Source organism: Sardina pilchardus, chromosome 9 (assembly GCF_963854185.1).
Source record: "Sardina pilchardus chromosome 9, fSarPil1.1, whole genome shotgun sequence".
NCBI lineage: Eukaryota > Metazoa > Chordata > Actinopteri > Clupeiformes > Clupeidae > Sardina > Sardina pilchardus.
Window position 1 is genome coordinate 13,870,494 of NC_085002.1, and position 25,304 is coordinate 13,895,797.

At 48.3% G+C, this 25,304-nt stretch overlaps 1 protein-coding gene across 1 annotated transcript in view; it reads left to right on the forward strand.

The window, feature by feature from the left end:
* ptprga (protein tyrosine phosphatase receptor type Ga) overlaps positions 1 to 25,071 on the forward strand; it is a 182,130-nt gene extending 157,059 nt beyond the window's left edge. Inside the window, exons 14-29 of the mRNA XM_062545872.1 lie at positions 5,085 to 5,176; positions 9,396 to 9,487; positions 13,360 to 13,456; positions 13,557 to 13,639; positions 14,349 to 14,483; positions 14,810 to 14,944; positions 15,204 to 15,376; positions 16,512 to 16,647; positions 17,050 to 17,196; positions 18,503 to 18,596; positions 18,932 to 19,008; positions 19,419 to 19,547; positions 19,993 to 20,139; positions 20,348 to 20,490; positions 21,795 to 21,930; positions 22,273 to 25,071. Of these exons, the coding sequence (XP_062401856.1) occupies positions 5,085 to 5,176; positions 9,396 to 9,487; positions 13,360 to 13,456; positions 13,557 to 13,639; positions 14,349 to 14,483; positions 14,810 to 14,944; positions 15,204 to 15,376; positions 16,512 to 16,647; positions 17,050 to 17,196; positions 18,503 to 18,596; positions 18,932 to 19,008; positions 19,419 to 19,547; positions 19,993 to 20,139; positions 20,348 to 20,490; positions 21,795 to 21,930; positions 22,273 to 22,419 (1,963 nt within the window). The 3' untranslated portion in view covers positions 22,420 to 25,071. The remainder of the gene's footprint in view (positions 1 to 5,084; positions 5,177 to 9,395; positions 9,488 to 13,359; positions 13,457 to 13,556; positions 13,640 to 14,348; positions 14,484 to 14,809; positions 14,945 to 15,203; positions 15,377 to 16,511; positions 16,648 to 17,049; positions 17,197 to 18,502; positions 18,597 to 18,931; positions 19,009 to 19,418; positions 19,548 to 19,992; positions 20,140 to 20,347; positions 20,491 to 21,794; positions 21,931 to 22,272) is intronic.
* Positions 25,072 to 25,304: the final 233 nt, after the last annotated feature.

Consider the following 25,304-nt stretch of genomic DNA (forward strand, 5'->3'; position numbering starts at 1 on the left):
ATGCACAATCTCTATCTCCATGCATACTCCCAGATACTTAAATGAAAAAAAAAAACAGTAGATACGTGCCTTGCTCTTTAATTAGCTTATGTGTGCTTACAGTTTGGATTACACTTCTGTGTGGCCAATCAAAGCGTGCTCACTGTGGAGTACTTCAAACACATTTCCCTCCTTTTTCTCTTAAATGTCAACGGCAGTTCAAAAGAGCTTCTGTCCTCCCCAGCCAAGATCAGCACCTCCCCCCCCCCACGGCCCCTCTGGCTCTCTGAAAGGTCAGTGCCGTGGCATGCCAATTAGCCTCTTCTCACCTCAGCTGGGGCCCCAACCTCCACACCACCACGCTGCAGTCCCGCCGGTGACCACCAGGGGCGCCAGTGAAGCAGAGTTCTGGAGAGGGGGACTCTACTGTAAGCGAAGAGAGGTTGGGTGGGTGGGGTGGTGGTGGGGTGGCAACAGGACGCTAATGCTAGTAGCAGACTGGAGCAGATTAGCCTCTCCATACAGTAAGAGCAGTGTTTGAGCTTAAGTCGGGCGCATATGTTCACAGGGCGCTGAGCCGACCTCCAGTCCGCGCCGCAAATCAGATAGGGCAGCCCTGCTGAGCTGCAGAGCCTGTTAGCAATCTCATTAGCTGCATTTAGGAGGCTGCGTGGTGCTGAATGGCTAGTTTGGGCTTTTTTGGAGCTTGTGTGTGTGTGTGTGTGGTGGGTGTGAGTGTGTATGAGTGTGGATGGGTGGCTGTTTGGACATCACAAAGAGATTCAGGGCCCTGTCGTCATGTCACAATGACTATACGTCAGTGACTAAGCTTCAGTAGCTTAATAGCTTGAAAAATCTGGCTGGCTGTTGTCTTCCCTGCCTGTTAGAAGGCAATGCAGTGACAGGATGACTGCACTGCAAAAAGACACACACACATGCATACAGTACACACACACACACACACACACACACACACACAGTCTCTCATGCTTACACTTCCCCAGCAGCCCAAGGGAAGTAGCAGTCAACACTCCCTCTCCCCCCACCCACATCTTTTGCTTGTTCCACTGTCACTCATGTGGGTAAGCGACGCAGGAGAAGAGAGACACTCTTCCCTGCCTCCTGCATGAAGGACAGTATTTGGGAGGTAGTTCAACCTCCCACCCGTTTCTCTCTCTCACTCACTCACTCACTCACTCAAGCACACACACACACACACACACACACACACACACTTCACTGAGGTCAGAGCGTGTCAGTGGTGTGTGTCAGGGTGCTGTCGTGTGTGTCGCGGGCCGTGACGCGGCTCTGGAGAGGTGGATGACAGGCTGCCCTGCCCGCCGCCCCGCTTCCCTCGTTTCTCTCGCTCATCTCCGCTCCTCAGCACTCACACACAGACACACACACTCACACACATACATAAGCGCACGCACACACACACACACACACTCACACACACATGCATAAGCACACGCACACATACTGTACACACACACATGCATAAGCACAAGCGAACACACACACACACACACACACACACATACATACGCACACACACACACATGCATAAGCACACTCGTGCACACACACACACACACACACACACACACACACACTCACACTCACACACACAGAGTTGCGCACACACCCAGCACCGCTGAGACGCACGATGTTGACATATTGCCGCTTTCCACCTTCCAGTGATTTGATGGGGGGGGGGGGGAGTGGAGCTGATGAAAACTGAAGAAAGCAAGATAGTGCAGGTGTCTCTGGGACTGTGCTTACATATGTTCATACACACATACAGGACTATACTGTACATACATGATGCATGCATATAAATAGAAACATGATAGAAAGTAGAGACTGCAGTCAGGGGCTGAAATGTATACAAAACTAGTTGAAAAGCTTCAAAACTTTTTAAAAGCTGAGATGCCATCTCTACCTACTTACACTTACGTGCACATAAACATGCATACAAACATAATCGCATGCACATGTACATACATGCATGACATACATCCCATACAGTATATTTATATACAGTAGCTTCACACATGCACAGAGATCAGATTGCATACATGGATGATGAATGAGTAGGATCAACAGACCCTGGTGGGGGTTATCACAAAGAGCCAACAGATGGCTCCCTTGCTTAAATGCAGTACATCTCAGGAAATAAGGCAGACAAGTGGAATGATGCAGCAAGTTGCAAATGAGTTGCAAATGTGAGAAGAGGCTTTTGAGGGCTTTGGTGGTGCCTTGGGCTCTGGCCCCCGAGGAGAACACATCAGCACAGAGCAATGTAAGCACAAACAGTCCATCCACATGGCAGAAGGAGTAGTGTGCGAAGTTAAAGTTAAAGTGAGTTGAAGTTGAACTAAAGTGCTGAACAGTGTTCGAAAAGTCTTGACCACCAAAAAAGAAGGGGGCGCCCCCCCCACAGCCTGTGAGTTGTGTAGACGTTGTTGTGTGGTGAGAAGAGAACACGTTGTGGAAGCCGTGAGAAGGCCCGCGTTCAGCTGATAGCATCTCACCCTTGTGATTCTCCTCGACTGCATTCCTCCTCAGGCCGTCAAAGTAAATGGCAACGTCAGTGCAGAAAAAAAAATCTTGAGAGAGTCTGACTTTATTCTTCTCAGCCTATTGACTTTCAAAAAGTCCAATCGAAAGCCTTGGTCGTTTTCAGACAAATGTTTTAAAATGGGATTTGCTTTTACTTTGATTTCTGTCTTTATTCTGCCGTTCATTGTAAGAGTACATTATCAAGCTCTTAGACGCAGTCCTAACTCTACAGTAATCAAGTATGCTGCTAGCTTATGCCTTAGCCAGCGCTGAGTGACTAGTGCAAGTGTAAATGGCAGATCATAAGTGCTACATCAAATGAATGGCTGCTGAAACGCAATGCACTGGCCTTTTCAGTGACATTGGTCTTTTGTGTGCATGTACTTGTGTGTGTGTGCGTGCTTGTTAGAGTGTGTGTGTGTGTGTGTGTGTGTGTGTGTGTGTGTGTGTGTGTGTGTGTGTCTGCTTTGCACGGGCGAGAACAAAGGAGCTGACAGGCTTGGAGGAGGTAGCAGGAGTCACAGCAGGTGCGCAGGGCTGAGGAGGAGGAGGAGGTGGTGGTGGGGAGTGGCCTGTGAGAGAGGGGAATGTTGAGCAATCCTAATCCTATTGAGGAGCCAGGCCCTACCGACAGCCCATTGGCCGCGAGTAATCACTGATCCCAGAGCAGGCAGATCGACCTTTAGCCCAACTAACTCCGCACCCAGTACACACACACACTCATGCACGCACACACTGACACACACACACACACACACACACACACATTCATGTACACACGCACACACTCACATACACACACACACACATTCATGTACACACGAACACACACACACTTACACGTGCACACACTCGCACACATGCACGCATGCAGGCAAACTGTCCTTGAGCAACAGTTTGCAGGAGAGACCCTGAGTTTTGGCATTGGCAGCAGTGCATTCTGTATTCCCCCGATGGGAGGGGGGGTGGAGGGTTGTTGTGCCCATTCCGCCTCGAGGCTCAGCATGAAAGAAAAGTGGCCAGTTGTGACGTAATCCAGACAGGCCCCCTCTCCGCCCCTTCTCTCGTTCCCCACCTCCCTCTCTCCCTCCCTCCCTCCCTCCCTCTCTCCCTCTCTCCCGCTGCCTGTCTGTCCAGTCTTTGGTTTGGCAGCAGCATGTGCGCGCTGCTGTCGTCCTGCGCGGTCCTCTACTCCCTCCGTGTCCTGTAGGATGACCAGCCTGTGCTCACTGCTCTGCATCAAGTACAGGTAGGACTCGGAGCCATGGACGCATGGCTGCTGACCAGCCGCCCCCTTCCTCTACTCTACTGCCCCTCCAGCTTACTCCACACTCCCTCCACTCGCAGAGCTGGAGCCATGTGCTTGTGTGTGTGTGTGTGTGTGTGTGAGAGAGAGAGAGAGAGAGAGGCAGGGGGAGAGAAAGAACAAGAGGTTGAACGCAAACGACTTGAAGAATGTGTGCTCTTTAATGGCAACTTTTCTTCAAGTAGGCTTGTGTGTCAAAGTGTGTACCTGTAGCTCTGTAGGTTACACCTTTAGTATTGCTCTATAGGTTAAGCTGCTTAGAACCTCTTTCTGATTCTGCACTTAGTAGTATAGTCTTTCTTAACCCATGCACCCTCCAGTGCAAACACACACACGCGCACACAAACACACACACACACGCACGCACACACATACCTTCACACACAACAGATTTTTCCTGCTTTCCTTGTCCCCTTGTTAACACCCTGCAGCATTTAGACCCTAAAGCTGGTGATTGTATCTGCTGTGCTGGTTTCAGTCTCTCAAGGAAAGGAGCCAAACCTGTTTTTGTTTTTAAGTTCTTGTTGGTGTTTTTGAACGACCTCTCATTCACCTGCTGAGCGTGCTGGTGTGTGTGTGTGTGTGTGTGTGTGTGCGTGGTGGTTTTCCACAGCGGTCCGCCTAGCGGAAATGCTCCCCTTGTTCGTGTTTGTCTTGCGAAACACAGCAGAGTTTGCCTTCATGTAGTCACCTCACCGTCTCGTGATAGTTGAAGGAACGACAGCCCTCTCCAGCACTTGGAGAAGGATGAGTGCGAGCGCAGGTTCAAGTTGTTTTTGTACGCCGTCGTGCAAGTTTGGGTAAGGTCAAAGACTAATATCAATGTTTCGGACTTCTGGACTTGGCTATGCCGTTGAATTGTGTGTGTGTGTGTGTGTGTGTCTCTGTGAGTGTGTGTGTGTTTAAGAGCTGTGGTCTTTTTTTTCTCTCTTTTCTAATCGGTACACATTCATTGGGAGTGATTGTGTGCTAACAGATCCAGTGTGTTTGCATTAGGCCGGTTTCTTTCCATCAGGAGTTCAAAGTACACCTTGATCCTGTCCCATGTCTCGCAGCGCCATCTGTGTTTACTTTAGTGGGGATTGTCACCTATGGTGTTTGTCATGACAGAAGCTGATGCATTATTCACATGGTCCTTCTGCTCTCTCTCTCTCTCTCTCTCTGTCTCTCTCTGTCTCTCTCTCTCTCTATTACTCTCTCTCTCTCTCTCTCTCTCTCTCTCTCTGTATCTCAGGAGGTGTTTCCAGACGGCTCATTTCTATGTGGAGGACAGCAATTCCCCACGGGTGGTTCCCAATGAGAGCATTCCTGTCATCCCCATCCCAGGTAAGGACACTCCGTGGTGACTCCTGCGCCCAGAGCCGTGCCTTGGGTGGGCCGGGGTCACTCCTCTGTTAAGTCCAGACAAAAGGACACGGAGAAGAGAAGAGAAGAGAAATGAACGCTAGCTTTAAACGGAGGGTGTTATAAATGAAATGAGATGTGAAGTACATTACGCTCACCTGTTGTTGATGGATGTATTGAGTAGTTTCTTAAGGGCATGTCATACATACTGTGTCTGTATCTTGTGTGTGTGTGTGTGTGTGTGTGTACATACACTTATTTAAGTGTACATATACTTAAGATTTAAATATTTGATATACTGTATGTGTTAGTTTACATTTTAAGGGCAAAAGCATTCCAGTAATGGCTTGGTGCTTGGACCTCTCTGGTTCCCACTCGTAGACCCTGTGTGAATAGTAAAGTAATAGGCTGTCATTCGACTCACACAGGACAGATCCACCTGCTCACATTTCCACTGTTATTCCAAACTGGCCTGGGAACTGTGAGGCAACCTAATCCTCAGACTAGCCCCAGGCTAGCATTTACCTTTAGCTCCCCGCTGGAGTATTCCTCCAAGGGATACTCCCATGTTAAACACTTTCAGTCTTGGAATATTGTCAGGGTGGCTTATCTGCCTCAAGGTGTTTGGGAAAGTGTGTGTGTGTGTGTGTGCGTGTGCGTGTGCGTGTGCGTGTGCGTGTGCGTGTGCGTGTGCGTGTGCGTGTGCGTGTGCGTGTGCGCGTGCGCGCAAGAAAAGAAATAATCAGGGACAGCAGGTGTAAAGTGGTAGGATATTCCCTTTTTCACATTGATCTCCCCGTGACCTGGATCAAGTGAAGTTCTCAAGCCAAGGGGGAAGTGAAAATGAGCTCCGAGCGCTAGGAGGCGGCGAGATGTTTATTTCTGTTATCAGTAGCCTGTCAGTCTGCCATGCCGCGCACTTGATGTCTCTCGGCGAGTGTTGGCGCACGTTCCAGTGAGTGTTCGCTCTCGTTTCACGGCGGTGGGATTACTTCACTTGGCAGAGTGCGAGCGCGAGGTCAAGGCACCAGGCTTTCTCAGGCCTTTTGAGTCTTGCGGGAGAACCTCGGCTGGTCGTTTCAGGCGTCCATCTGTCCGACGGCTTCTCCCTGTCTTGTGTGTTGGATTTGAATGCGGTGTTGCTTTCTCAGGCCTGAGTGTGGTGAGAAAAGAGGAATTTGTTCTGTTGGTGTTGGGGGGGGGGGTGCTAGCTCTCACTCCACCCTCTGACACATTCGCCAGGGCATTTCACACAGGCCCTCAAAACAAACCCAAATTTTGAGCTTTATTGATGCTCTAACAATAGCCATGGCACAGGGCCTGGGTCTAATTGTGTGCCTGTTTGTACGTCTGTGTGTGTGTGTGCGTCTGTGTCTTTGTGTGTGTGTGTGTGTGTGTGTGAGTGTGTCTGTGTCTTTGTGTGTGCGTGTGTGAGAGAGAGAGTTTGTGTGAGTGCTGTTGGCCTTGCTGCCTTTGTGCCAGCTTGGCACCAGACAGTGTTGGTATTCAGAGGGACATGTCTAATGGTGGGCACCTCACTGCCACCCTCCTTTGCCTCATAATGAAGTCTGTCTCCTCCACTTCTAATAGCCCATAAGCACCCTGTATATAGATGAATTGCCACTATGCCATTATGCCTTATAATAAGACCTCTAAATTGAGTCCCTTTTGGAAAAAACCTTCATGGGATATGCAAGGGGTGTTTTAGTTGTGGATACCCTTCACCAAAAAAAAAAAAATGATGGTATTAGCTTGCTGTGGCTGGATGGTCTCGACTGCATGAGATGCACTCGCTGATTTACAAAAGTATAAGGCTTAGGAGATCAATGAGTTTAGATTATGGCCTAACTGAGGCGTTCTGGGTAATGTGGTTTACATCCATCTGGCCCCGCTGGCTCGTATGGAGTAATGGAAGTGATTACAGGTTGATTCTATTAGCCCCCAGACAAAGCCGCAAACGCTGTGAACTGAATCCAATTTATGGGCCCTGACTTATCCAGAATAATGGATCCACAATGGGCCCTCAACGAGAGAGAGAGAGAGAGAGAGCAAGAAAGAGAGAGAGAGAGAGAGAAAGCAAGAAAGAGAGAGAGAGAGAGAGAAAGCAAGAAAGAGAGAAAGAGTGAGAGAGGGAGAAAGAGGCTGAAGACTTTACTGCCATTTGGCTTGTTTGGGTATTATTTTCTCGTAGGTCAACGGTTTCACCCGCGGTTCATGCTGTGTTGAGTTCATGCTGTGTTAGGAACTTGACAGGTAATTTGTTCAGTGATGGTTGAAGTTTTCTTCTCCAGGCAGAATGAAAAGTTTTGAGTATGTGAACTGATGATGGTTGAATTAGAGGGTTGTGTGTGTGAGTCTGGGTGTGTATGTATGCATTTTCATGTTTTTTGTTTGTTAGTTTTTGCTGAGGGGGGTACTTGGATTTTTTTGTGTATTCCTTTGCCTGTGTATTGATGTGCTGTGGGTCTGAGTGATGAGTGACAAATCGAAGGCTCAGATTACTCCCCCCCTCCCCCCCCCCCCACACACACACACAGTCCACCACCTTCCCACTCTCAGACCAGGACATGAGCACTCACCCAGGCATCCACACTTCATAGATCCTGATATTCAACCTTGAATGTTTACACCCCTCCACCCCTCCTCTTCCTCTCTCCTTCTCCCTCTCCCCCTCCTTCCCTCCCTCGCTCTCTGTCTATCTCTGAGGAGGAGGAAAAAAGACAATAGAGGAGGAGAGGATGTCAGTTCCTGGGTGACTGCGCTATGCAGTTCTCCTTCACTCTGGAAGACTGACAGCCCCCCACTGTTTTCTAAGCAGTGCCTGGGCCCACAGATTTAGAGGGATGAGTGGGAACAATGCTTGTAAGACACATCGACTGAACCAGACGGGATTCTCTTTTGGGGAGGGGAGGTGTTTGGGGGTAGTGCAGAGAGCTTTGTAGGACCGTGTGCTGCGGACCACAGGCCCCACTAACGAGGCTGCCCCCCACACACACACACACACTCGAATTCAGTGTCTCCACTCCAATCGTCCCAAAGTCTTTCTGAGTCCTTCATTAGGCTACTCTTAGTGTGCTGCTTGTTCTTATTAAACATCTTCATTGAAATCACTTTTGGAACATGCGGTTGCCTGCAGAGCTTTGTGGTAGCAGCTACTGTACAGTAGCAGCAAATGGTGTTGCACGCAGAGATCAAGTGCCTAATAAGCAGCGGATCAAGGAGACAGATCAACAAGTATAAACATGTTATTTAGCTTGCATTAGCATCCGTAATTGCAGTTTAGAGCAAGTGCTATTCTGTTTGTTTATTTCTTTCTTTTTTTTTTTTCCGAGGCGGGTCTGCCGCTACACGGCGGATGTTTAATGAGAGGAGTGGAGGGGGGTAAAAGAGCGAGATCAGAGGGTGTTTGTAAACGCGCCTGGTTTTTGCAGCCGGCGCTGTCAGGAGTCATATTCAGCCGGCGCTGCCAAGCGCGTCACTTTCCCTTTAACGGGATCTAGATGTGGCGCCCGTGCCGCGGTTAGCGCTTGGAAGTTCTGCTGAACAAACCGCTCGCAGGCATAGGGGAGTACCGCCAAGCACATCACGACATGGGGGGTGGACATGACCAAAAGAGTGTGTGTGGGTGTGTGTGTGTGTGTGTGTGTTGGGAGGGGGTCTCCACATCAAGATCATAGATCACACGCACCAGCAGCCCGAGAGAGATGGGTGGTGGGATCGGAGCTGGTGTCCCTCTCTCTCCTTTTTAGCTCACATCTCCAGCAAAGTGGATAACCACAGACAGACTAGACGTGAATCATTTATGGCCCTGTCGACGAGATGAAAGCGCTGAACTTCTCTCACCTACGAGAAACACAAGCTGGCGGAACATGAATAATCCATGCTTTTTCATTTGTCTCATTGAAATATTTAAGATGGCTCTCTGGGGGGTGAATGGGGTACCCCCCCCCCCCATCACCACTCACCCCAAAACTAGACATCCTCTCCACACACACACACACACACACACACACACTTCCCCAGAATCTTGTGGGGTTTTACCCCAGTGCTCCCATCTGCTCACTCAGAATCTCACTCCCCAAGTTTCAAACGCTTAAACCCTGTTTCCCATCTTACACTCCTCCCAGCCTGTACTGGAATGCGACCTCTGACCCTCGCCGTTCTGTGTGTGTAATTTGTTTTTCCTTTCTGCTCCGCTCAGATGACATGGAGGCCATTTCCGTCAAGCTGTTCCTCAAGCACATCTCTGAGCTGTACGCCAACAACCAGCATGGCTTCTCCGAGGACTTTGAGGTGAGCAGTCTGCACTTCTCTCTCATAGTCTCATGGTGTCTCTCTCTCTCTCTCTTTCTCTCAATTTCTCTCTCTCTCTTTCACTCTCTCTCTCTCCCTCTCTCTCGACTAGCTGCTGTGCTTTTAGGGAGATTTCTCTCTCTAGCTGTTCACCCTAAGCCGACTATCTGAGCAGGAAGTTGATGTGAGAGCGAAGCGTGAGAGCGGAGCCAGAGGGGAGCGTCCCAAACACGCGCCGCTGTCCTGCAAAGAAACTCTCTCTCTTGTGTTCGGTGTGTGTGTTTTGCATTCGCACGGGGAACAGTCACGCAGAGGACATCCAGAGGGGTGAACCCCAGTGGCCCCTCCGAGCTCCCGTCAGATGAAATAAACATTCACCTGTTAACGGAGAGGCACCTGCCAAGAGCCAAAGAGGCTCAATTATTCATCGGCTACGTTGAGCCAAGCGGGCCTCATTTATTACCAAAAAGCCTGGGCTCATCTCGCACAGGTCCATGGACTCTAATGGTGCTCTGGAAATGGGCCTGTGGTTCCTCACCAAAGCCTTTGATGGTCTCCTCCATCCAGGCCCCTCCAGCGGCTCTCTTTTCAGGCCTGTGCTGGAGGTGATCTCTCTGTGTTTCCAGTAAGAGGCTTTTCATCCAGTGCAGTGGACGCGCGGCTTCTCTCTCTCTCTATCCCTGCAGGATGGGTTTGATGGACAGTAATCCCTGTGCCTTGTTTTGATCCATGTTGGATATGAGGGGTTATGATGAGCGAGGGGTGTAGCGGGGAGGGGGGGGGGGGGGGGGCTGCCCCAGGTCACAGGCGTACACACACACACACACACACACACACACACACACACACACACACACACACACACACACACACTAAAGTGGCTCACTAGTGGAAAGCCTCCAGCTCTCAAAAAAGATGTTTTTGGACCATGGTTAAAGTCTGTGTGTGTGTGTGTGTGTAAGATAGTGCTTTAGCAGGTATCATAGTGGAATGTAATTCCAAAATATACTGAGGAGCTTCATGCCCCCTTTCCTTTCCCCTCTCTCTCATTTTCTCTCTCTCTCTCTCTCTCTCTCTTTCTTACTGCCCCCCTTTTTACACTCCCTTGTTCCTCCCCCTCTGTCTTTTTCCCACTCACACGCTTTCTCTTCTTTCTCTTGCATGTTCCTCAGAGTCCTCTCTCTCTCTCTATCACCGTCTGCCAGCTCTCAAGTGTAAGACACCGGACAGACAGAGAGAGAGAGAGAGAGAGAGAGAGAGAGAGAGAGAGAGAGAGCATTTGGAGGAGAGGGGGATAGTGTGCAGCAGGGGTGGGTGTATGTGTGGGTGGGTGGTTTGAGGGTATCCAGGGATAATGAGGGTCCCTGTGGGTAGCACAGGGGGAGCACCAGGGCCCCCTGCTTTGTCCCTCAGGCTGCTTGATGGACACGGGGAAGTGGGACTCAGGGAGCTGCTCCAGGCCTCAATGGGGAGCTCTATAGTCGTCTGGCCCGGGATTCAGCCTGCAAAATCCAGGCAGGAGAAAGGAGGTGTGTGTGTGTGTGTGGGGGGGGGGTGGGTTGCTAAGAGGACTGTTGCAGAACCTCCACCCCATACCCAGCCACACTGTGTTTCTGCACCGGGGGCTCCTCGTAGCTCCTCCTGACAAGTGGCTTTGTGCGCGCAGGGCCAGGGAGGGAGGAGGACGTGGAGGGCATGTAAAAACCTGCGATGGGAGCGGAAAGGAGGAGAGCAGAGGAGAGGAGAGGAGAGGAGAGGAGAGGAGAGGCACACAGAGGCAGAACTGAGGGTGGGGTGGGGATGGAAAAGGCGGGGGGGGGGGGGTAGGTGTAGGTGGCTGGGGTCGGAACATTAAGGTGAATGGAAGTGGAGGTTTTGGAGGTGAATGGAGAGGGTATTCTATTGCATTCACAGACCAGAGAGTCATCATCAGCATCAGCAGTGAGTGAGGTGACCAAAACATCCCATGTGAAGTTTGAAGTGGCTTGAAATAACACACACAGCTGTTCTGGCTGCAGTGTGATAGTGGCTACAGAAGGCTGCACACACACACACACACACACACATTCAGGTGTGGCAATGGACACATCTCATGGAGCCTCTGGGAAGAGCAGAGGGCAGTGGATAGATTTAGTCATCTGCTTGAATGCTGCACACACACACACACACACACAAACACACACACCCCTTATGAGCTCCCTTGACCCATTCCCATGGTTGTTTTCCCCTAGTCGGGCTCATCTGGACCCTGTTCCCATGTCACGTGTTTTACACTAGCACACATGTTTCTGCTGGCTCCAGTGGCCATGCATGACTGTGCTCGTGTGTGGGCATACACAGGGCCAGCTGTGTCTGTGTGTGATTGATCCTCTGCACAAGGACTGGGCAGCTCTCCAGTGGCTCTGCCCGGGACATGCTCTCTGTGGCACAGGTAATAGGAGTCAGTGAGGTGTGTGTGTGTGTGTGTGTGTGTGTTTGTGTGTGTGTGTGTGTGAGTGTGTGTGTGTGTGAGAGAGAGAGAGAGAGAGCACATACATGCATGTGTTTGAACTGGATTCAGAGAAAGGGAGGCCATCTGGCGAATGCATTCACTAGCTGCCACACAGCATAACTCAAGCCCTCTCCTTCTGCGTGCATACAGACACACACACACACACACACACACACACACACACACACAACCCAAACACCATTCATTCTCATCTCACCTTCTCTCACACCAGTCATTCATATCCGGCCGCTCCCTCCGCTCTCAAAATACCCCCAGCGCCTCTCTCGGGTGCCTCGTGACCAGGCGTCCAGGACACCTCTCTCTATCCCTCCCGCGTTCCCTTCTCTTCCTCCCTCTCTCCATCTCTATCCCTCTCTCCCTCCCTCCCTCCCTCCCTCCCTCCCTCCCTCCGCTGCCACAGCTGTAAATCCATGCAGTAAATAACTTCCGCTGCCTTTCCAAACGGGGAACTCTGCAGAGATGCCCACTCGCCGCCTCAGATAGCAGCTTTGATGGATGTTTCAGGCGGGAAAAGAACTCTGGCATTCACACTTCCGTGCCACCATGGGAATGGGGGATTGGGGGTTGGGGGGGGGGGGGGTTGGGGGCGTGCGTTGAGTTTGAAGAACCCAACCCTGAAAAAAAAATATTGGTGTAGGCTGTTGACAAGACGGAGAAGATGGCGAGAAAATGGAATACAGGCTCATACATCCGTACAGCTTCACTGACGCGCGCAGAAAATGACAGATCCACACACACACACACACACACACACACACACACACACACAGCGCACATCATACACAAGAAGGTCCACACACACACACACACACACACACACACACACACACACACACACATGCACACACGCACATGCTGAGTGGCTCAGTCGGAGGTGCTCAGTGGAGCAGTGTCAGTGAGGCAGTGGGCTGAGACTGAGACAGATGGCGTGGAGAGGACATCCGTCTCAGCTCCCTCAGACATGAGCACTTTAACATGATTACAAGTCTATGGAGAGCACACACACACACACACACAGATGGACACACACACTCACGTACATGCGCACACATGCAGATGGATACAGTACAAACATACACACACAGATGGACACACACAGGACCCCACACACACACATGCAGATGGATACAGCACATACATACAAACATACACACACAGATGCACGCACACTCACGTATGTACACACGCACACACATGCAGATGGATACAGTGCACAAACTTGCACACACCCATGTTATCCATCAAGCAGTGATGGAGTTTGTTGTTTGGTGCATATCGCATGGCAATATGGTGTACATCTCGTCCCTCTGTGCCCCGCAGTGTGCTTGACTCCCATGTCCTGTCTTGTTCTGTTCTCCAGGAGGTGCAGCGGTGCACGGCGGACATGAAAATCACGTCGGAACACTCGAATCACCCTGACAACAAGCACAAGAACAGATACATCAACATCGTCGCCTGTGAGTTGGACTTGCCATGCTGTCATACAGCCAATAAGAATTAGACAGGCTCTCTTTGTTTTTTTTTTTCCCTGACCTGGCTTGTCCTGTTGATCCACAGATGACCACAGTCGGGTCAAGTTACGGCCCTTGGCAGGGAAGGACTCCAAACACAGCGACTACATCAACGCCAACTATGTTGACGTAAGTGTGGAATGTGTTACTATCATTGTTCTAATGAATGTATTGTTTAGTCTTATTATTATGTTATTATGTACCGGTAGATCACTTTTGATAGAAGAGAGCTTGGAACCCATAGCCATAGCCAAGTCGGTTAATTATATCACAGTGTAGTGGAGGGATTGGCAAGTATAGGGATTGAGTGGTCCAAAAAAGTTAAAAACGGCAGATTTCACTGAATAACTAGAGATTGCACCCAAGATTTGCACATATGGTGGGGTTGAGCAAAGGGTTGCCGGTACAGGATGATGATGATGAAAGACTCACACACTCTCTCTCTCACACACACACGCACACACATGAATACACGCACACACACACACACACATGAATACTCACGCACACACACACACACACACACACACACACACACACACACACACACACACATATGAATACACGCGCACACACACACACACACTCACAACGAACACACAGTAGTAGAGTAGAGGATGGAGTAGGAAATGGAGACAAATTGACAAGCATGATTACATTTTGTGGAGTGAATGCGGCTGTCATATTTTGTACCGCTATGTGGCACATCTAGTTTTAATCCTTTTATTAAACATTCTGCACATCGTGTCCATATCCCTTTCTATGGGACATTTCCTCTGTTCCTGTGTGGCCATTTTGTATGGGTGCAGTTCCCAGGACTCTTCTCTGTACCCTACAGGGATACAACAAGCCCAAAGCCTACATCGCGGCTCAGGGGCCGCTGAAGTCGACATTCGAGGACTTCTGGAGGATGGTGTGGGAGCAGAACACCAGCATCATCGTCATGATCACCAACCTGGTGGAGAAAGGACGAGTATGTACTCTCGCTCTGGTCAAATAAATGTCCCTCACTTCTCATCACTGTAGCCGTAATTTCCCAACTAGTAGCTGCAGCTTATACTCTGATTTTGCAAAAGGTCTTCAGCTATTAGGTTAATACACGGGGGCAGTTAATATGTTATTAATATGGCTTTGTTTCTTTTAACTTGCATAAAACACTGTCCTGCGGCTTATACACAATGCGGCTAATACACAGGAAATGACTATGTGTATGAGATCTGATATCTGTGCTGTCACAAAATGTGTCATCATCAGAGGACTGAGGTTTAACTCGGTGGGGGTTTTGTTGTGTCCTCACAGAGAAAATGTGACCAGTACTGGCCCACGGAAAACAGCGAAGAGTACGGAAACATTGTGGTGACTCTGAAGAGCACTAAGGTGTATGCCTGCTATACGCTGAGACGGTTCACAGTGCGAAACACGAAAGTGAAAAAGGTTGGTCTCTCCCTTTTCGCTCTCTTTCTCTGTCTGTCTCTCTCTCTCTTCCGTATTCATTCTCTCTCCTTTTCCTCGTGTAGCTGTTAGCTAAGTAGATTTAAACCAATTCAGAAAGTCAGCAGATCCTGTTGAAGAGACGACATAATGCCCCCAAATCACTTCAAACACAAGTTCAGGATGTAATGCCACATGCTGCCTCCCCCACGATGTCTGCTGGCTTCATCTCTTCCCCACGATCTTTTGTCGCCCGTCACAGGGTCAGAAAGGCAACCCCAAGGGACGGCAGAGCGAGCGGACCATCATCCAGTACCACTACACCCAGTGGCCGGACATGGGCGTGCCCGAGTACACGCTGCCCGTCCTCACCTTTGTGCGCAAGTCCTCGGCCGCCCAGACGCCCGACATGGGCCCCATGCTGGTGCACTGCAGGTAGGGAAACTGACCGCCAGGCCGCTAGAGGGCGCTGTGTTTTTCCTCTTCCTGGGTCATGAATCATGATCCTACCATGGCTACAGTCTGTGTGTCCCATCAATGTGTGTGTGTGTGTGTGTGTGTGTGTGTGTGTGCGTGCGTGCCTAGAGGTCTAAGTGGTGGCAAATCCAGCGCCGTGTTTAAAACGCAGCACCCCCCGATGCGTCCCCGTTTTTAAGGTTACTCTGCTAGACAGTAGCCGGCGGTCTGATTAGGGCGGCCATGGCTTTTTCCGAGGGCCCTAATCTGGGAGACAGAGCCGCGGTGTGGCCGGGGAAATGGACTGTAATTGTCCGTGCCGGGCTCCGGCCGTAATGAGAGCACCGCCTCCTAATGTCATCTGTCCGGCACTGTTAGATAATGACCCTTCACAGCGAGCAAAGGGGGGCTGCTTCCACGCAGTCAATTACAGGCCGCGCTGGCCAGCCGACTGCGCCTCTTCCCTCATTACCGCGCCCGTGACCTGGAGTGACCTCCCAGCACTGCTACAGCAGCCCCACACCACCGTCACATAACACCCCCCACCCCCAAACCTCCACCCCTTACTGCCCCCACCAGCCTCCTTCTCCGTAGGGACGGCAGAGAGAGCGGGAGCGGGAGCTTGAACTCTCCACCTGCCCCTCTGAACCTCCACTGTTAATCATTAAGCTGCTGCGCCGCGCCGCGCTCGTTAACTTCTTCTGCATGCACGAGGGAGGGAACCTGGAAACACAGAGCTAAATACAGACATTTTGGCAGAGCTGGGAGTGTGTGTACGTGTGTGTACGTGTGTACGTGTGTACGTGTGTGTGTGTGTGTGTACGTGTGTGTACGTGTGTACGTGTGTACGTGTGTACGTGTGTGTGTGTGTGTGTGTGTGTGTGTGTGTGTGTACGTGTACGTGTGTGTGTGTGTGTGTGAGAGAGAGACACTAAAAGCTTGATTAGAAAAGTATGCCTGGTGACGCTACAGTGTCTGTGGCTTCCAAAGCGTAAAAAAGACTTTTATGCGCAAACTATCTAGATTGTTCCACATAGACAGATGTTGAGCTGAACTCGTGTGTTTATTCTGGAGTGTGTCCCTTGTCTGACCGAGACTCCTGTCTGCCCTTCAGTGCTGGTGTTGGCCGCACAGGCACGTACATCGTCATCGACAGCATGCTGCAGCAGATAAAGGACAAAGGCACGGTCAACGTCCTGGGCTTTCTTAAACACATCCGCACCCAGCGCAACTATCTGGTCCAGACAGAGGTAAGATCTCCTCCCCAGGCCTCCCTTTAAATGGGACAGACCGACGATGCCTAATTTTGCATTGTCAGTCTCACACTGACTTTATCTCTCTCTCTCTTCTTGCGGTCTCCTTGTCTCTGTGTCTTTTCTCTCTGGTTCTCTCTCTCTCTTATGTCTGTCTCTCTCTCTCTCTTCTCTGTTGTTTCCTCTCTCTCTCTTCTCTCTGTCTCTCTCTCTCTCTCTCTCTTCTCTCTGGTTCTCTCTCTCTTCTGTCTGTCTGTCTCTCTCTCTCTTCTCTGTTGTTCCCTTTATATCTCTTCTCTCTGTCTCTCTTGTCACTCTCTCTTTCTCTCTCATCGCTCTCTCTCTCTTTCTCTCTTTCTCTCTCTCTCTCTCTGTCTGACTCCTCCTGTCTGCGTTCAGGAGCAGTACATTTTCATTCACGATGCCTTGAGGGAGGCCATCCTGGGCAAGGAGACGGAGGTGCTGGGCACACAGCTCCACAGCTACGTCAACAGCATCCTGACGCCCGGGCCAGGGGGCAAGACGCGCCTGGAGAAGCAGTTCAAGGTCAGCCTCTGCACCACGCACACACACAAACACACACACACACACACATACTCACATACTCACACACACATACTCACATACTCACACACACACACACACACACACACACACACACACACACACACACACACACACACATACACGCATACACGCATACTCACTCACACACACACACACACACACACACACACACACACACACACACACACACACACACATACTCACATACTCACACACACACACACACACACACACACACACACACACATACACACATACTCACTCACACACACATGCACACACACACACACACACACACACACACTCTCAAAAAGCTTGACTCACATACACACTCACATATACACCGGCACTTCTTCCCGGTGTTCTTTCCCCTCTGGGAGTGTGTCGTCTGACCCTCGCAGATGGCTCGTGGCGAGTCTTGAGTCATCTCTTTTTGGGGTTCAAAAGAGAATGCAAATGAGGGCGTCGTTAGAAGCGGGCCGAGGAGCGGGCAGGCCAGCGACGGAGCGGAGCGGAGCGGGGATCGGTCAGTCGGTGGAGTCGGCGGCCGGACTCCACTTTGAGAACGCCTCTCATCATTAGGCAGGCCTGCCCTTTCAGCTCGACGCGGGGGCCCCGAGTCCATCGCTCAGCGCAGGGCCGACGACGCTTTCCCGTCCTAATTGGCTTTTATGATGGTGTTTTTCTCCTCCGTCACCAGGACCGTGTCATTTGGCTCGCCGCTTGTGTCAGATGGTGTCTGCGGCACTAAAACAGCGAGACGCATTGCATTTCATGTAGATGGCCGCCTCGCGTTCTAACTTCATCATTGTGCCCGCTGAATATTTCCTTGCCGTTGTAATGTCTCATAGAGACATTTAATTAAATTCTAATGTTTTGTTTTGTTTTGTTTTTCATTTTGATTACACATCTTCAAGTGGGAATTATTAACTTTGTGGTATGCCCTGGACAGATGTATGATTATGTTTCTATAGTTTTTGATGATTTTATATCATGCAAGTTGACAGAATTACTGCCTTTGATATTGTGTGGTTAGGCCAAAGTCTGTCTGTGTGTACAAAACAGAATGTGTTTTTGGCATAATTCCGCTGCAGCACAACAGCTGTGCGTCGGGTGGGTTGAGGTTTGTTTGCCGCGTCGCACAAGAGTCGTAAATCAAAAGCCACGCCGCGCATCTTTGAAACACATGAAGTGATTCCGGGGGTCTTTGATGAGGTCTGCTGGCATTTCTCCATTCTGTTTAATGTTTAACCCCTCGCACTCGCCCCCATGTCTCTCTCGGCAGTTGGTGACCCAGTGCAACGCGCGCTTCGTGGAATGCTTCAGCGCGCAGAAGGAGTGCAACAAGGAGAAGAACCGCAACTCCTCCGTGGTCCCCTGTGAGTACCTCCCTCTGAGCTCCCAGCCTTCGCGCCCCCCCCCCCCCCACACACACACACACACACCACCACCACCCCATCGCCTCGTCCCCCCTCCCCTTCTGCTCAACGCACACACCAGAACTGAGAGTTCACTTCGCTCTGAAATATCGCCGAAACCAAGCAAAAAGAGCTCTGTTTGTTTGTGTGTGTTTTTTTTTGTTTTTTTTTCTCTTCTTTCTGCTGTGGGTAAAAAAATGCATGCAGTCCAGATCCTCAGCGCTAGCTTGTCAGATTCAATGATTGCCTGTGTCTCTGAGTTGACGGCTCGTGCGCGTTCCTCTTGCTCCCCCTAGCGGAGAGAGCGCGAGTGGGCCTGGCTCCGTTGCCTGGGATGAAAGGGACCGATTACATCAACGCCTCTTACATAATGGTGAGTGCCACCCCCCCCCCCCACCCCCCCCTTTCTCTCTGATCAGGCCTATCATTTACCTCCATCTGGGACCTGCCTCAGTGGAAGCTAAAAGCACTTCTCACCAAGACATCACTATACTCTGAGAAACTGAAAAGCTTGAAAGTGTCCTAGTGAGAAGGACTTATACAGCTACAGAAATTATCCAGCTTATTAAATAGCCTATGATAGACAGCCGACATGTGTTCTTTGTTCATTTTTGTACCACCAGACCTCATGGCATGTTCAGCTTGGTTTACACGATTCTAACAAAAAAACAAACTAGCGGTGACTAGTTCAAAACGGATGCCGTGTACCGCTGTGACTTTCTTTCGTTGAATGTTTTACCAACGATTGAACTTTGCACTTTGTGTCCTGCATTGGTAACACAGGGATACTACAGGAGCAACGAGTTCATCATCACGCAGCATCCCTTGCCTCACACAACGAAAGACTTCTGGAGGATGATCTGGGATCACAACGCACAAATCATCGTCATGCTGCCCGACAACCAAGGACTGGTGAGGACCACTTTCCAGCCACTCACGTTGGGCTGCTGTACAACTACGCCCATTGAGCTGAGGAATGCGTGCTCAGGATCCAATTAACAGAAACTATTCACTGATCCTTTCGCTTTGTATCCTTGTTTCCATCTACATATCACAACAACTGCGACTGAAATATGTCTATACACATATGTGACTGCTATAATGATAATGGGGGGAAAAAAGTATCGCTCTGGCTAATATGAATGACCACGATCACGTACAGTATAAACTGTAACAATAATGATGCTACCATCAGTGTAGTAGTTGTCTTTATAGTTATATTACCTGGAGCCAACTTTAACACCTCCTTTCTGAAACTTTTTCCTACCAACTATACATTATTTGCATTGCTCAACTCTCCTGACTGTGTTGTGTTCTGTGTTCTGTGTGTGTGTGTGTGTGTGTGTGTGTGTGTCAGGCGGAGGATGAGTTTGTGTACTGGCCCAGCAGAGAGGAGGCCATGAACTGTGAGGCCTTCACAGTCACACTCATCAGCAAAGACAGACTTTGCCTTTCCAACGAGGAGCAGATCATCATCCACGACTTCATCCTGGAAGCCACACAGGTGTGTATGTGTGCTATGGGGACGTGTGTGTGTGTGACTATTTGTGTGTGTGTGTGTGACTATTTGTGTGTGTGTGTGTGTGTGTGTGTGACTATTTGTGTGTGTGTGTGAGAAGAGTCAGAAGTCATCGTGAGTCACTTTACCATATTCTGTTCTTTTACTTGTTCTCCTTACTCACTTTTGTGTGTTGTTTTGATTGTCCAATCAGGACGACTATGTTCTGGAAGTGCGTCACTTTCAGTGCCCCAAGTGGCCCAACCCGGACGCCCCAATCAGCAGCACCTTCGAGCTCATCAACGTCATCAAGGAGGAGGCCATGACCAGGGACGGACCCACCATAGTCCATGACGAGTAGGTGTAACGCACCATCTTCTCTGACCAGGAAAAAAAAACGTGTGAATGTCCCAATCGGCACACAGGCACCGTCAGGCATCCTAAACCGCTGCTTTCTGGCCAACCGATCTTGCCTGGGATTTGGGCTAGATTTGTGCCAGATTAGGGATAAACCTATTGGAGCTTCTGTGTGGTGGAGCATTTTTTTTCCTCAATGCCTGGATCGTGAATTAAATTCCCAAGTAGTATTAAATTGAAATGGAAGTCAGACATGGGCTCTGAAATTCTGGCGCTATCTTATCCTTTGCTTTGTATTAAATGAATAGGCTACAGTTATTGGCGGCAGAAGGTAAGATTACTTTGACGCAGTCGGATTTAATGGCTGTCTGGGAATGCACACGACTGCACTGAAAGTATCTCACACTTTAAGTGATTGAGGACTGTGATTTGAGACTGCTTGCTTTGCCTTATTGAAAGAAAAAAAAAGCAGTCTGCCCAGTCTTTTGTGTTACCATGACCTCGTTATGTGGTGGCCATGCATTAATGGCTGTTTTAAATGTCTTGGTCTGGTTTTTCAGTTTATGGTTGAGAAGGGCATAGCTATTCAGTTGCTCAATTACTCAGTTATTCAACTTTCCAGAAGCTGTTAAGAGACCTTTCACTTAGTAAACTGTGAGTTAGGTCTTCTCTGTTTTCCCTAGAGAAGCATGGGCCAGGAACATTCAATTCAAGCAATAGCCAGCCTGGTGTAACAAGGCATAGAGGATGGATGGATTGGTCTGAATACTAAAAATGCCCACTGCAGTAGGCTACGACTGTTTTTTTTTTTTGGGGGGGGGGGTGAGCCTGTGCTCCAGTTACTGTGTAGTCAGCCATGTTCTTTGTCCTTTATTTTCCCATTTTGAAGAATAACTTTGTATCGACGCCAAGACAAATTTCAGCGGAATGTATTCAGCCCCCGTCTCTCTATTGTGTAGGTGTCAGGAACAGCATTCAACATTTTTGAACTCGTCAAAGTTTGTATGCAAATCAGTGTGTGCGCACACACACACACACACACACACACACAAACACACACAAATACACACAAATGATCACGCCGTGAAAAAGCAACAGCAAAGTCCTGGCAGTCGCCCAAATCTTTGAGCCACACCACCCCTTGCTGAGCAAAGCGTCGGCCTTGTGTGTATATGTGTGTTTGGTGTAGGGTTGTGTGGTTGTGTGTTTGTGTGTGTGTGTGTGTGTGTGTGTGTGTGTGTGTGTGTGTGTGTGTGTGTGTTTATGTTTGTTTTCCGGTGTAACCCTTCTGTGGTCTGTGCCAGGTTTGGCGCGGTGTCGGCGGGGATGCTGTGTGCCCTAACCACCCTCTCGCAGCAGCTGGAGAACGAGAATGCCGTCGGCGTCTATCAGGTCGCCAAAATGATCAACCTCATGAGGCCTGGTGTCTTTACAGATATCGTGAGTGAATAATGCTTTGTCTGGTTTTTTTCCCCATCCCCTCGCTGTGTTAAATATGAATCCACATGGGAATGTGTTTCATGTCTGTGAGGCTGACATGCCAGCGTTACCAACATAAATGTCAAAGCTTGAGGTTACAAGCAAACACATGTGCCAGTCAAAAGCATACTTAACACGAGCTGTCACTTGAGAAGGATTATTTAAAATGTTGATCTGATCCATCCTGCGCAGGTGCCTCTAGTCCTGCTAGCTGCTAAATTGTTTCAATTCTGTCAGTGTCAGTGTTACTCTAACAGCTATCTTTTGTTGTTGTCGTTGTTGTTGTTGTTGCTGTGTTACCAGGACCAGTACCAGTACCTTTATAAAGCTATGCTCAGTCTGGTGAGCACCAAGGAGAATGGAGCCGGCCCTTTGTCCATGGACAGAAACGGAGCCATGGCCATCACGGACGAGTCGGACCCGGCCGAGAGCATGGAATCTCTCGTCTGAGGGGCAGAGGAGCCACGAAGAGGCACTTACTTTGTAAAACTTCAAGGACTAGAGACAGACTTTTTCGAGGCCTTTTTTGCCAGACTCTTGGTTAAATAAATAACCTGATTACTTTTTTACACTGATAAAAAGTTTTTGATATTTATTTTTTGCCATTTTATGTCTTAATGTTATCCTACTGAACATTTTGCACCTATGTTTTCGAGTTCACAACGACAAAACCACACTTCTGTCTAGTTTGCACTACGTAATATCAGTGTTACTGCCTATAACCGATCAGATCTACGATGTTGATTTCCGACGCCCAGATTTTGACATTCCATCACAAAAGCTCACCCACTCAACTTCCCGGACCGTTTCAAAAGCGATTCCCATATGCACATTTCCAGCTCCCGCCAGATGGAAAAGTCAGAGATTAAGCTCGGCGTTCACCTGCATGGCATTGTAAGCCCCACAGCGCTGGCGAAATAATCTTCTCTCAAAATTGACTTCTTTAGGTTTCTATGGCACTGACAAGCAATATGGGAATTTGTCTTTTTTATTTTATTTTAAAGCATCCCAATGCCGTCATTTGCTCCTTGCTGCATTATATTGGAAAGGTAAAACACATACGTTAATTTTTCTAAGGTGGTATTAAAACAGCTACTGTGAACTTATTACTTTTGTATGAATCATATTATGCTTTTAATATATATGGATATATTGTAATCATTATATCTTGTGGTTTTGTAAATGTTCGCTGTCACGATCGACCCTTCACTAGATCCTGCTAGACTTGGTCTGATGTTCTACCACACTTCTCTGACAGTGCTGATTTCACACCCTTCCGACTTGCTCCCTCTGCTGGTTTGACTTATCTGTTGCTTCATGCTGCAAGCTGCTATATGGGGTAAAAACAAGACAAGTAACAATATATCGTGTCCGAGTTGAGCTGAATTACAAAGTGACTGTGTCCTGTAAAGCATAACTTATACTCTGAGAATTTTGTGATATGCCCCATTGTATTTTTTTTTTTTTTAAAGCTCTTCATTTATGACTAACAAAAGATTACAAGGATGCCATCATAGACCTTTTTGTCATAGTGAGAGCTCCTGAAGTCGTCATGCAGCCTCTCAATGCCTTTCTCTGCACTGACATTCCCCCTGCATTGCTTGACTGTGCTGGTGTGTGAAACTATTCAATGTTGTGTATGGTGTAGTTTGATTTTGCCAAATACACTGAAGTCCCGCATGGGGAAAATATTTCATCACATATTGAATTTTGAAATTCTGAATGTGGATTACACATTTTTGCCAGACCCCAGTTAAGGTTAATATTCAAACCCTATTGTCAGTTTTGCCCCAGGGTAATAGATATCGGCTGTTTTTTTATTCACCCTACAATTTTCTCAACAATAATTACATTTCTGCACAAAATCATTGACAGCTTGATATTAGAGATATCTTGTGCTGTCTCGCCACATAAAGCAGGGGGATATTGACTTATGAAGTTTTACCAAAGACTTAAGCTCATTATTTAGCATTTTACAGTGTCTTGATAGGAGTACATGGTGTTGAAATTCCTCCTCAGAGGTGATGACAAAATGGCTGTTTTTTTTGTTCTTTATTTACAAGCTCAGTGAATGGATTAGATTTGATGCCATTTTGAATCTGTGCTTGTGCATCAGAGTTGAACATTCATAATAATCCTCTCATTTAAACTTAATCTGAGGTAAATGCTAAAGGAAAACATGTAACTTTTTGTAGGTTGATTGAAGTTATGAATTCATCTCTCCGTGGAATGAAGAAACAAGGCATTCAATGTGTACCATTGTTATGAACTTTATTACTATGTTATTAATGTTGTTTTGATGTCCTTTGTCTCCTTGTCGGGAGGCTGTTGAATTAAGTCACAACTCTCCAACATTTGGGGTTAATGACATATTCATTCCTTTGTCACAAAAACATACTTCTGTGGGAAGCACTATATTTTCTCTTTGATTTGTTTTCTTTCGTGTTGTCCTGTGCAGTTCATGTTGTTTTGTTTTGGAGCATTGCTCTTCTCAAGCGCGCTTAATCAATATCAACATTAGTATAACCACAGCTTTCTGTGTGTACAGAGTTTGTTGCTTCTATAACCAACCATTCTCTTTAAACAACTTTGTATCTATGGTATATAATCATAGAATTTTATATTTTCATATAAATCTATTTTGTTTTCTAGGTCCAAGTCCCCCTTTTTCTTTCTTGTGGTGAACATGTGGAAACCAAGTCTGTCTCCATGCATTGTGCTATCTCCATCACATTCCAGAACAAGGCAACGCCTCACATTAACCAAGGCAGTGATTGTGATATTCTTTTTTTGCCCATTTTTGTTTGATTTTCCTTTACAATTTTACAATTCTGTTGTCCAAGTGTGCAATGGAATAGCTGTTGTAAATCACTGAATAAGTTTGTCCCATTCACCAACCTAAGAGGGGGCAGGTGTCGCCCCCTCTTTCGGAATCTGAAATAACACAAAACAAAGAAAAACTTTTTTTTGTTTTGGTTTCTTTTTTGTTCTTTTTTTTTCGTTGAAAGCTATATCAAAGCATTCTATTATAGTGTTATTTAATATGTAAATTGTATTGCTATACATAAAATAAAATATGGGTTTTGATGTACTTTAAGCAAACTCATGCTCTCCAGTTTAACATTTTTGAGCCAATGATTTGAAACTGAAACACTGCAGTGGCCGAACCAGTATCTCTTTCATTTGCTCATGTCACCAAAACCTTTAAGGAGATGGTCATAGTTGTCCAGCACTCAGATTGCCAGTCCATTGAGTCTTGATAATATTGCATGGAGCTTGTTCCACAACTGTCATCTATTCATATAGGTGCTTGATTTTATACAGAGTGGAAAGGG